This window comes from Kryptolebias marmoratus, linkage group LG6 (genome assembly GCF_001649575.2).
Source record: "Kryptolebias marmoratus isolate JLee-2015 linkage group LG6, ASM164957v2, whole genome shotgun sequence".
NCBI lineage: Eukaryota > Metazoa > Chordata > Actinopteri > Cyprinodontiformes > Rivulidae > Kryptolebias > Kryptolebias marmoratus.
The window spans coordinates 23,001,202-23,014,274 of NC_051435.1; the positions used below are offsets into that span (position 1 = coordinate 23,001,202).

At 39.4% G+C, this 13,073-nt stretch overlaps 1 protein-coding gene across 5 annotated transcripts in view; it reads left to right on the top strand.

Annotated features, from left to right (window-relative positions):
* Nucleotides 1-12,704, top strand: part of LOC108244197 (mitogen-activated protein kinase kinase kinase kinase 4) — a 109,618-nt gene extending 96,914 nt beyond the window's left edge. For all 5 annotated transcript variants that reach the window (XM_017430161.3, XM_017430164.3, XM_017430162.3 and 2 more), the window contains 7 exons: nt 1,422-1,565; nt 3,077-3,211; nt 5,899-5,999; nt 6,268-6,417; nt 7,221-7,380; nt 9,113-9,252; nt 9,786-12,704. In XM_017430161.3, the coding sequence (XP_017285650.1) occupies nt 1,422-1,565; nt 3,077-3,211; nt 5,899-5,999; nt 6,268-6,417; nt 7,221-7,380; nt 9,113-9,252; nt 9,786-9,869 (914 nt within the window). In that variant the 3' untranslated portion in view covers nt 9,870-12,704. The remainder of the gene's footprint in view (nt 1-1,421; nt 1,566-3,076; nt 3,212-5,898; nt 6,000-6,267; nt 6,418-7,220; nt 7,381-9,112; nt 9,253-9,785) is intronic.
* Nucleotides 12,705-13,073: the final 369 nt, after the last annotated feature.

Below are 13,073 nucleotides of genomic sequence, written 5' to 3' on the forward strand. Positions count from 1 at the left end.
TTGAGATTTTCATTTGTTGTCATTTGTAATCATCAAAATTAAATGAAATAAACATTTGAAATATATGAGTTTGTATGTAATGTATGAATATAATATACAAGTTTCACTTTTTAAATGGAATTACTGAAATCAATCTACTTTTTCATTATATTCTAATTTTATGACCAGCACCTGTATATTACAGATTTTATTGGGTGTTATGTACAAGTCCTATAGCAAAGCCCAATTCATGCAAAAGGTCCATAACACCAAATAATCCCAGATACACTTAATGAACTGAATTGGGACTGGGATTTTAAAGAAGCAAAAGGACGCCACTCACACACTGTCAAAACTTGACACTTGCAACATTTCTGTAAGTAGAACTTTATCAGGCAAAAACTACAAAATTCACAATATGACCCTAAACAGGAAGTGGACGTGAGGGTTTGACATATCACATCAAAAAGTCATAAATGACTTAAAGTGCTACAACTCATTCACAAGCACATTTACAAAAAATACATATAAATAATAAAAACTCTTCATCAAAATTTGAAAAATGCACCAAAATAAATTAATATCAGTTCACCCCTTGGTGAGTTCAGTGAAGGTATTTGATGAAGCAGTACTATAAAACACATCCTAAAGTGCAATTTCAATTAACATGAAGACCTAATATAATTAATTGGGCTTAATATAATATTTACACAACTACAGAAGAATATATGACATATGACATATTTTGCTTCATTTTTAATGGTTTTTGTGTCTTACCAATATTCACTTGTTTTCATTTTTGTTTGTTTTAATGGTAACTTGATCTTTTTACTAATTATTTTTTTGTGTGCAGCTCTTTGGTCAACTGCAGCTGTTTTTTAAAAGTGCTATAGGAATGAATTTGATTTGATTTGGCAGCTTGTTTTGATGTGATTGGTCAAGCAACCACTTCCTGTTTATTTTGAATTTTTTGAACTATTCGCCTGATGATTGATGAAACTCCAGGTATAATCTAGATGACAATTGTGTTCTGTTATAAATACTGTTCATCTCATGATATGTTTCCTCTGTAAAAACATGAACAAGTCTGAATAAACAAACCTTGATCCAAAGGACAGAAATGTCAAACAAAAAAGTTCTCAGTTTCATACAGAGCTGGAGTCTGGCAGCCTTGTTTTTTTACACATAGATAGTGAAACATAAAATGTCCAACTTAAACAGGTTTGCAAACCTTTTGCCACATAAACTGTTTAAGCTATTTGTTTCGGGGGAAAACAAACCTCAACAGCATACAGGAGTGCTGCTTTGCTTCTTTGAATGTACTAATCCGTCTGCCCTCCTGACCCAAAGATGTGCAGTCATTTTTTTGTTTGTTTTGAACGAGATCCTGTGTTTTTACCACATAATATATGCAGTATTTGTGTCTGTGTGTGTGTGTGTAGGAGTGAATCTGTTGGTGGGAACAGAGAGCGGGTTGATGCTGTTGGATCGCAGTGGTCAGGGAAAAGTTTACCCTCTGATCAACCGACGGCGCTTCCAGCAGATGGACGTTCTGGAGGGGCTCAACGTCCTCGTCACTATTTCAGGTACAGACACACCTACACATACAGAGAGCCATGCTATTATACATCTAACAATTTAGGAAGCTAAATGTTCCCCGTCTGATAAATAAGTGGGGTGTTGGGACAGACTGACCTATAAGACCAGTTTCACTTCTTCTTTTTTATGATTGAGTTTTGTCAAGTTTCTTTTCTTTTTTTTTTCTTTTTTTTTGGTCCAATCTACTTCTCTTTGTGACAAAACCGTTCTGCAAATGCAAACAAAATTAAAAACCTAGCATTTCTTTTAAAAAATGCATATTGATGCCTGCTGCCTTTCATGCCAGAATCAAATTAAGATCATCTTATGTTGAAAAATAACAGTGTGGAGCCAGTTTGGTTAGATCTTAAAAATTAATGAGGCACAGAATCTTACTAAGTATCTCAAAAGTCACGTGATCAGTTAGCGCTTAAAGTATATATTGTGAATAACTGTCAGCTACAAATTTTTCACTCAAGATCTGTAAAATTCACTAAGTTATGCTGTAGCTATTTTTGTGTTTGCTAAGGCTGATTAGCTGTGGCGGTCATCTTGAATTGATTCCAAAAGGTAATCGGTTGTAGGTGTGCATCTGGTCATCACTTTCTGAGAGTTTCATTAAACTCCATCTAGTGGTTCAGGAGAAATTTTGCATTATCGCTCACCTTTTGCCCTTTGGCATTGGGCGATAATTAGCTGAAGTTTTTGAAAACGTACAGCATCTTAATATGTACACACACACACACACACACCTGAGTTCCAGACTGATCAAAATCAGTATTTCTCAGACTGAAAGTGTCTCTGCATTCCTACTTCTCCTCTTTCTCAATAACTCTCAGACACAAGCAGTGCTCTGATGTGTGTCACAACATATTTTGAGTGAAGCGGATGTTGAGTAAAGCGCTGCTGTTGTGTGCGAACACTGTGTAATACTGACACACGCTTGAGCTTTCCATGATGGAAGGAAACGCTACAACGTTGCACACTCGTCCGTTTCCCTCCACAAAACTCGTTTGCATAGTCGACACGTAAAAAAAAAAAACCCGTCACGAATAGTTTTTCAGCATGCCAGACCGCGTTTGTCGGGAAAAACAATTTCTCCTCTTATGTAATCAGATTGCCAGGAGAAAAAAAAAAAAAAACACCTTTACACATTAAACACATGTGATTTGACGCAACTTGGCTCTTAGAAAATCTTGTTCAGGGAATTTTTTTGGTGGAGAGAGGCAGCTTCTGTTTGAGTGCCACCATAATGTGCTTTAGTTACAGTCCTGTTTTTCTTTATTTGGTTCATTTTGACCAAATATACAGTAACTGTCTGCCTGCTTAAACACACACACAGAAAATGACAGCTGATGACATGTTTAGTTCTAATATCTTCTCGTCTGCAAAAAAGCTCCCGTGTAGTTGCTCGCTTTCCACGAGTTTTACTGTTTCTCCCTTCAGCTTGGTTTGGCCAAACAACAGTGTGGTTATAGCTGTTTTGTTTGCTTGATGCAGAACAATAATTGCTCTTTAGGTAAAAAGAACAAGCTGCGAGTGTACTACCTGTCCTGGCTGAGGAACAAGATCCTGCACAATGACCCAGAGGTGGAGAAGAAACAGGGTTGGACCACTGTAGGAGATCTGGAAGGCGCTGTTCATTACAAAGTTGGTAGGTTATACTGCACGAAGCATTGGAAATATTTTGGATTTGACTGATTAATAGCTTTAAATACTATAGATATGCTAAAGTTACCTCTGATTATGTGTAGACGCTTGTGTGCCTCAGTGATATGAGACGCAGACCTTGTAGTTACAAAGTTTTTAAGCATAAGTAACATTAAGGACTTTATGGATCTGTTAAAGTCACCATTTAGTCACTGATGACAACCTTGTGAAAGGGACAAAAATGGCTCACAGGTGCAGGTGTGGTGTTTATCATCCATAAAAAACTGACTTGTGAGGAAGAATAAAATGTAAGGAGTTTGTATAAAGTCAGAGTTTTCTTAAGATGTTACACCAGAACACCAAACCTAATCATAACGGTGTGTCCAGTGTGCAGTTCTGTTAGGCCCCCTTCACACTGGATGATGATCCAACTGCTTTCTTCACAACCCATTAGAAAATGTCTAAATCACAGCAAATGTAGAAATCCTCCTTCAGTGTGAATGTGCTGTCATGCAGCTGCTTCACTCTTAAAAATTGCTAAATACGTTTGTCCTGCTATTTTCCACATCTCCGACATGCTCTCTTGTGTTCTCACATTACTCTATACCCCTGCCCTGGCACAACTCTTCCAGACCATGTCAGAATGCAGCCATGGGTGTCACGTCTGAGCTAGGTTGTTTCCATGAATGTGTCCCAGCCGTAGCCTAAAAATGAGGCCAATATGGTTAATGCTGCTTTAAATTTTCAGCAATCGAGCCTTGCAGGTGGGTGTTGCCCCACGCTCCACCCAGGATATTGATATGATGCCACCTTTGATGATAAATCACAACCTCAGAATACTTGTGCATGCTCAGACCCATTGTGGATCTATCACGGTTTATCACGCACAATGAAGAGCTCTTAAACCCTGCCTGAGGACCTTGCAGAGGCCCTACAAAGACCGTCCACGTTCTGGCTGATTTTTTTACATCCTAGCAAGGTTTTAACACAGCATGAAAGGACCCTTGAACAAAATCATTATGACTAGAACCAGCTGATTTTTTTTTATAACCTTGAGTAGTCAGTTCTACAAGGTTTACCAGCAGCAGCACACACAACACAACACCTGTGACTCCCACGTATTTAAAATGCTGCTGAAAAGCCATTGCTCTACACATGGCACCATGTTCCCAACACAATAACTGAAAATTTACTCAAGTCAGGAAGATTTGGTGCATTTAATCTCCCCAAACTTTTTTTTTTCAATCACTTTCCCATCAGACTACATGTGAATACAAATTGGGGACTCCGAGTTTATAAACTCAGTCTGATACAGAGGGAGATTTGCGTGTATGAGAGAAGCATGTCATTGATAAACTATGGAAGGAAAGCCCTTGGTTAGGTAATGATACAAGTAGGGCAATCAGACAGACATGGAACTACACTGTCCTGTCTAAAACTCAGAATGTCCTTGGTGATTTTAGTGCCACTGAGCAGAGATGAGCACTTCCTGTTGGAAACTCCACTCCACTGACTGAAGGTGTCAGTCGAGAAACTGGTTTCTCATTGACAAAATAAATTCTTGCACGTTCATCATTTTTTATTTTTCTGACAGTTTTGGAAAGAACAGAATTCCTAAGAGGCGTTAGAGCAGCTTTCAGGGGAGAAATGTTCAAATTTTGAACTTTCTAAAACAATACAAAGTAAAAAAACTGAACCCCGGTTAAAACTTCACTCTGTAACCAGCTGAGCAGCATTTATTTCATCTGGTAATTGTTAAGTTTTAAAGATTTGTAGAGACTCAATATAACTACAATTCTAACAAAAATGTTTTTCAAATTAAATCTTTATTTTACTACCTGGGTCTGATTTTTACACTAATATGACCACTGGTGCTTCAACTTAAAAGTTCTCAAAGATTGTTCAGCTGTTTAAAGTGGGTTTATATGGAAAAGTTACAAACAGTTACTTTTTTTTACTTGTTGCACATTATTCTTTTAACGTTTTTAATTTGGAGAATTCCAGTCTGAAGTGGATGTCTGAGGTCTTTAAAATAAAATTTTCTAGCGGTTCATGAAAGTGCTATTTTAGAAACTTTGACATCACCATCGGTTTTGCATTACCCAGTTATTTACATGAAATTCTGCTGATTTGCAAGTCCAAGCAGCAGTAGCAGCTAGCTGTAACACTTCTGGGAAGCTTTTCATAATATCTTTCATAATATGACTGTTGTGAAACTTACAAAGTTTTAAAAGATTAAATATTAGCATTCTTTTAAAATTCTATAAAATTTAGTAGATGGTAACAATTTTATCCAGATTTATCAGTATTGAGAGTTTTAATTCAACAAATTAACTACTGTTACTTCTGATAATCTGTACACATGCTGTTAGCTTCAGCTACACTTGATTCTTTACACAAATAATGGACCCCTGGATTAAGTCAACAGTCTCTCTTTCATTGTGGGTCAATGTGATGTAAAAGGCTGAGATGTTTTCATTTTTGCAGCAGGTTGTTGTCCATAATCACTCGCTGGAAATAGGTTTGGTGATTCTGTTACAGTTTTTTCACCTCCAACATAAATCTGTCACAAGTCTGTCTGAAAAGGAAAAGCTCAAACCTACCAACAAGACTTATCAAGGTTTCCAACTCTCATCACAACTGTGCTTTTTTGTGTTTTTTCTTTTTTTCTTTATATTTGAATTTTGCTAGTGAAATACGAGAGGATCAAGTTCTTGGTTCTGGCTCTGAAGAACTCAGTGGAGGTCTATGCCTGGGCCCCGAAACCTTACCACAAATTCATGGCCTTCAAGGTAAATGTTAGAAGAAATAAATTAAGACTTTACTTAATCCAAGTTTTGTTTATAGGTGAGAAGTGTAGTTTAACCTTTTATTGCTGTTCACTGTGTGATAATCTTTGCCTTGGTGTATTTTATTGTAGGTATTGTCACTTTGTGACGTTTATCTGAGAAATGTGTTTCAGAAATAAACTTTACTTCCTTATAAAAATGTATTCATGTCAGATTTTTGCTTACTGACTGTCAAGAATTCTCATTATATTTTCTAATCTCCACTCTTCAGTCTTTCGGTGACTTGGTTCACAAGCCCCTCCTGGTCGACCTGACTGTGGAGGAGGGTCAAAGGTTAAAGGTCATCTATGGCTCGTGCAATGGCTTTCACGCTGTTGATGTCGACTCTGGGGCAGTGTACGACATCTACCTGCCGACGCATGTAAGATCACACCAACGTAGCTCAATGTGCAGGTTTGCTCTGCATGTTAAATGTTACTTTGCAGTTTAAAGGAGTAGTTCAGCTCATTTGAAGTGAGGTTTTGTGAAAAGGTAAGGTGACATGTTGTAGATAGCTCTTTGAACATTCTCAGTTTGAAGAAACAGAGATTAATCCTGACAGGATTGAGGATTTGTGATTATTTTCATTGATTTTTCTGGTTGTTTGTTAATGCAAATAGAAGCAATTAACTGCATCTATTAAAAACTGGTGTATTCTATAAAAAACATACAATGTGAATCTGAATTTAAAGGTTTTAAAAGGCAATTTAAAGGTTTATAAATAAGCTTGAGGTGGTTCAGGCATTTGATGCTCCACTAGGAAGAGACCTCGGGGCAGATCCAGAACTTGCTAGATGATGTTTGGGTTTCTCTCTTGGTCCCAACAAAGGATAAGCAGTGATGGATGGATGGATGGATCACTTTGGTCTTTGCTCCATTTAAACTAGCTATTAGCTCATCCGTCTGAACAGACATAAACTTAATTTCTCCGAACAGAATCACTCAAACAACTATCTTCAATTGGTTAGAAATTATTTGTTTATAACACAGAATCCTACTTTAAAAGATCTGAACTACTCCTTTAAGTTACATATTTGCTACGGTGAGTGTCATGATTGCCTTAAACAATTATCCAAATCAGTTCTGTTGAAGGGACATGCCATGTTAGGGGGATGCTTTGACTAAATGCACACAAACAATCATAGACAAGTCATTTTATAATGTAGTTTGGTTTGATATCTCCAGATTCAGACCAACATCCAGCCTCACGCCATCATCATCCTGCCCAACACTGATGGCATTGAACTGCTGGTGTGCTACGAGGACGAGGGCGTTTACGTCAACACATACGGGCGCATCACCAAGGATGTGGTGCTACAGTGGGGGGAGATGCCCACCTCAGTGGGTGAGTCATTTAGGCAGAGGTTACACAAACATAGCAACAACTTATAACATTACATCGTTATCAACGAATGGGAACTGAATTTTGTATTGCTTATAATTTCCTCAGATACGTAACTTAGTTATTATACACTCAAAAGTATTTGTGACACGTTAGAGTTTTCATTTTATTCACACAGCATTTACCTTAATGCACTCGTTGACAAGTAGGTTAGGCACCAGCAGACAGTGGTTTGGTTTTGGTGTAATTTGGTCCACATGCAGAGCGGTGATGGGTGTGTGTGCACAAAACTTGATTTGCAAGGCCCTGCCATGCCTAAAGTGGGCGCCAGAGAGCAGAAGTGGTGACATCACGAGTGGAGCCGTAGTGTTATCAGGTAGTTGTCGGATGTGCCTAGCTACTACTTTTGGAATGGTGCTGTAACTGGGACCCTGTTCAGACCTGTCACTGACATCCATCCTGGGTGATCTGACTGCATCTGGATGGAGTCAAATACAAGTGTGGCTCGCCTCAAAATGCACCGAAGACGTCTTCTAATGAAACCATCTTCTGACGTGGTCTGAAACGCTTATATCTGAATACATTTGGTAGTCTGAGCACAGTCAGTACCTGGATGTCAGCAACAGACGGGTGGTGGATTTTTCAGGTTAAAGTCCTCATCTTTTGCTCGGACACTGAGCTCTGTGAAGTCACTAATCATGTTAAGCTCCTTTATTTTTCTATTATTACATCTGTTAGGTAATTAAGCCCACCAGGAATTATGCAAATACCTTCACAAAAATATGACTCAAATCACTCTGGACCACGTCTGTGTCAAAATAATATTATAGTTCAGAAGTCTGAAGCTATTGTATTTTTTTACAAAGACAGCAGCAGAATTGCTGTCACCGTTTGTTACTGACTGACAGTCCACTGCGCGTCATGGCTGCGTGTGCATCAACTGGTAGAGCAGGTAACTGAGATGTTGTACTTACAGCTGTCCTCTTGTGCCTGGATCAGCCACAACACATGTTAATATGATGTCATCAGTCCATCTAGGCATGGACTGATGACAAGTTGCATTGTGTCACATCCAGAGTTGAATCTTGGTTTTGTATTACCACGGATGATCACTGTGTGCATGGATGGTGGCCTCAAGAGAAAAGAACCAATATGTTAGTGTTGTGGAGAGACACACTTGTGTAACTTCAAGGTGTGGGGAGGCATAGAGTCTGACTTCAGGTCAACTCTGCTAATGATTTGGGGGAGCCTGATGCCACAGCATCACATAAGTAACATCTTACACCTCTGGAGACGGCACCCTGATATGGTCTTTCAGCCAGGCGGTTCCAGCATGTGTCTGTGGTCTGCCAGGTCCCAGGCTGCCAGCCATGTCTCACCTGTCAGACGTGTGGGATCAGCTCTGATGTACACCCAGTTCTAATCTGCTGGGTCTTGAAGGTTATTTACATCAGCTGTGGGATGACCTTTTTCAAGAGAGCATATAACGACTTTATGACTCTGTTCTGCATTAAATCGCCGCTTGTATCCAGGCCTGAGGGGGTGCCACACCCTCCTGATGTGGGACCAGCAGCGTGTCCGTAGTGTTACCCATCTGATATCTGTCTGGGTGCTTAACTTTTTTTTTTGTTCCTGAGTGTATATTGTGTGCCACCTTCATAATATATGATGGGATGACTGAATGGAGGGATGTTTTCTTTTGAAACATTATTATAACTTGTACGCCTCTCTCCAGCCTACATTCGCTCCAATCAGATTATGGGATGGGGGGAGAAGGCCATAGAGATCCGCTCAGTGGAGACGGGCCATCTGGACGGCGTGTTCATGCACAAGAGAGCCCAAAGACTTAAGTTCCTTTGCGAAAGAAACGACAAGGTGAGACTTCCATCTTGAGTTTTAACAGTACATCTGAGTGGATGAAATGAGGTTCTTAACAGTTTGTCTGCAGGAACAATTCTTGCAGATTTTGAGTTCTTAGAGATAACTTTTTACATAAAAATGAACCGTATAGGTGGGGAAGAAAGATGTTAACCTAAAAACAGCTGGTCCAGTGTTTAAACCCTCAGCTTCGGGCCGACCTTTGACTGTCCCTAAACATGTCAGATATAACTGAAACTGAAGTCATTCTCTAGTTGTTCAGCTTGTGTTGAAGAAGTAACCTCAAGTTGCTTAAGTTTCTCTTCTCTCTTTTCTGGACATTACATCCTGTACGGAGGAATATTATACGTTTTTTGTGATTTATGCTTTTTGATGGCTCATATGAGAAATGGTAGAAAAGCTTTTTGCCATTTTAACATTATTTAAAAAAAAACACATTTAAGATTTTCTTGTATTTGTCAGTAATTCGAGTTATAAAGTGACAGGTTCTTCTAGCTGCAGTTAAAGACTTGTCTGTGTCTCTTCTTCAGGTGTTTTTCGCCTCTGTTCGGCCCGGAGGCTCCAGCCAGGTTTACTTTATGACTTTGGGCCGAAGCAACCTGCTCAGCTGGTAGAGGTCCACGCCCTGCCCTCCTCTTCCTCCTCCAACTCGTCCTTCTCATTTGGAAACCTCCCCACCCTCCCACACCTCGCAAACACTGGACCTCAGAACCCACCGCTGATGCTTTGTCAACCGTCGGACGACCAAACCGAGAACCAACACGACAACCAACCGGCCCTTTGAAGCAACAGGCCCTGTTTGTTGCTGCTTTTCTGCGACCGAGCTTCGGGCCGACCTGTGACGACCAGATCAGTCAAACCGCTAGAACACCTGATGTGATGACTCGTGCGCAAAATTAAAACAATGGTTCATGTATTCAAGGAAAGAAATCAAATGTGAATTTAAGAAAGGAGGGCAGATGTTTTGTTTTTCTTGGTGCTTGTCAGATCGGGTCCGTTTTGTACCTCTTCAACATTTCTGTTCTCACGAGCTGCTCTGTGAGCTCGAGGTCTTTGTGCTACTTTTATCATTTCTTCTACTGCTGCTTTCTGCAGGTCTGCCTCTTTTACAGGGGTTCAGCTTTTCACCCTCAGAGGGTTTTTACAGAGTTGGTCAGAGTCTGTCGTATCACTGCTAAAACGTTGGTTAGAGGGGTGGATTGTAAATTTCTGGTGCAGGAGGGACGAGCAGGTGGCAGGGTCGTCATGACGTGACTGAGGGACTGAAAGGACTTAGCAGGGAGGTTGATTTATGGAGGGAAATATAGACAGGTGCTTTAATAGAAATAAAGAACTGGTTTGAAATGAGTATTTTATTTTTAATTCTTATTATTCCTTGAAGATAAGTGTGATAATGTGGAGTTACTTTATTTTTAACGTTTCCTTCAGCAGTCCATAGTTTGCCTGCTTAATGCTTTATTCTGAAAAGAGCCAGTCATATGTAAAGAAGCAGTGCGGCTTGGATCCTAAAAGTGAAATAAATCCAACGTGTCCATGTACAGTTAGGTTCACACTCTGCACCCTTAGCTGTCAATCATGGCAGCTCAGCTCCTCTCATAAAATGTGAGCTGCTGTGAATAGTTAGATATTATGTGGAACAACGTGATAACGGAGTGGAAAACTTAGAGGACGATTTTAGCATGTGAGTGTGTGTGCGGTTGGAGAGTTCAGTGTCAGTGGCGATTTCCATGGCAGAGAGGAAAACGCACGGTCAGCAGGTTTGTTTCAGCACAGGAGGCGGACTTCTTTCTTCCATCTTTCCTTCTTTCGCCTCACTTCACCGTTCATTTCTATTATTTGTATGTAACTACTGCACTAAGAGTCCAGAATGTAGAAAGACTTATTAACTGCTTGGTGGTCCAAGGCATGAGATGATGATTCTTTATGTTTGTTTTCTGCTGTGTGTCTTGTCACACTTGATCGATCCTAGATGTTCAATTTCCAGCTGAGATGATTAAAAGCTGCGACAGCGGAGCCTCTGCGTCAGGTGTAGATATTTTCCTTTTCTGCAACTGTGGTAATTAATGTACGTGGAAGCAAATCGATAGTGTTTCAGGCACCCTGCTTGCTTTAGTTTTTTACGTGAAACCTAAAAACTGTAATTCACAAGTCACACTCAGTATTTCTGTGATGAAGTGTTTTTTAAACCGACGACACGGAGCAGAGCTTTTCCACGCTGTTTGTAATGAACCTGAAGACAACCCCCCCCTTTTTTTTTTGTTTTTGTTTTTGTTTTTTTCTGGGACAGAATTGAATTATTTTGTCTTTTGCGCCCACAAACCCTTGTCCTGCTCCAGCTTTACAAGACTGAGCACCAACTACAGCTCTCATCTCCTTCAGCTGGACTTTCCTCCATTTCCACAGACTCTAAAAGATTGCACGTTTTCATCCAATACAAGGGGGCAAAGGAGAATCTGATTTGTGCTCTGACTTCATGTTCAAACATGTTTTTTTGTCAGGACGCAGACATGTTTACCTTGGGTGCCCCCCCACCCCACCCTCGAAGGTAACATGAGCTTTTGCTCTTTAAAACCTTACTCATTTAGTTTCTGTTGCTTCACATGTATGGAGAAGCTGGTGTCCGAGGTCTGTGTGTGCAATAGTATCCACCGTGTGTCTCTAATCGCATCAAGGCCTTGATGAGTGGCTGTACTGACTTTGTGACAAAAATTGTGGTTTTGATCAATATTGTTAATGAGCTAAACTAAGGCGATTTCTTGTGGAATAAAAGCCGCCACTTGCAGGCTAAAAGTTGGAAAAAGTGCCAAGAGGGCAGCAATTAAAGCGTGTAAACCTATTGTTATGAGAACCACTTCTTCTTTTGAAAAAGTAAAAAAAAAAAATAGTAATTATAACTTGAAGCATTGTGTATTCTTAAGTTTTAGAGCTAGTTGAGAAGCTTAACAATAGTTTTTTTGTTGTTTCCGTAAATCTATGTACACGTAAATATGTGACTGCGGTGGTTTAATATTATTACACTCACCTTAGGTGGAAAAAAATGTTTACAGAGGCGATGTTTTGTTACACTAATGTGCATCACGATATTTATGTTTAATGCATCTTATTCTATGTTTCTGCTTTTTGAGCCTGGTTTTTATTGGATATTTATTGTTTTTTTTTTTGTTTTGTTTTGTTTTTGTCACCTCCCTTACACCGCACTACTTACAAAACAATAAAGAACACACATGTTGTTCAGTTCAGGTATTCACATGAAGCTACTCGACCATGGAAACGTTTTGCAGTAATGTTCCCTGCAGGCTTGGATGTGAGGCGACGTGTTTATCCTCTGTTTCTGCCATGCTTCTCTAACTTATGTCCTCTCTGTGTATGACAGGAAGTCTTGTATTTTCCTGAATTTTTTTTTTCTCTTTCTTTTTTTCTTTGAATAAACTTTAAAAGTAATTTTAAAAGCGTGTAGCCTCAGTTACTGACTTGGGCCGTTGTTCCTTAAAATGATGTTTGGTAACAGATGTTGGCCAACCTAAACACTTAACACGAACAGTTTGTTCTGTTTCAACAGATTTATTTATTTTACTGACTGCTTGTTTCATTTTGGGATAATAAGAACCAAAACTTCACTCAGGTTACATGACATCACAGCAGTGTTGTTTAATTAGTTATTCACACTCTAAATATATATTGTGTTGCAAATTACGACTTCTCATTGAAATCACGTTGTGTCTGATTTGAGGTTGAGTGCGTCTCAGTTTGTTAAAAAAAAAGAGAAGTAGCAATTTTCGATCTTTTGTAAGGAGTCATTTATTTACATAATGTGAAGC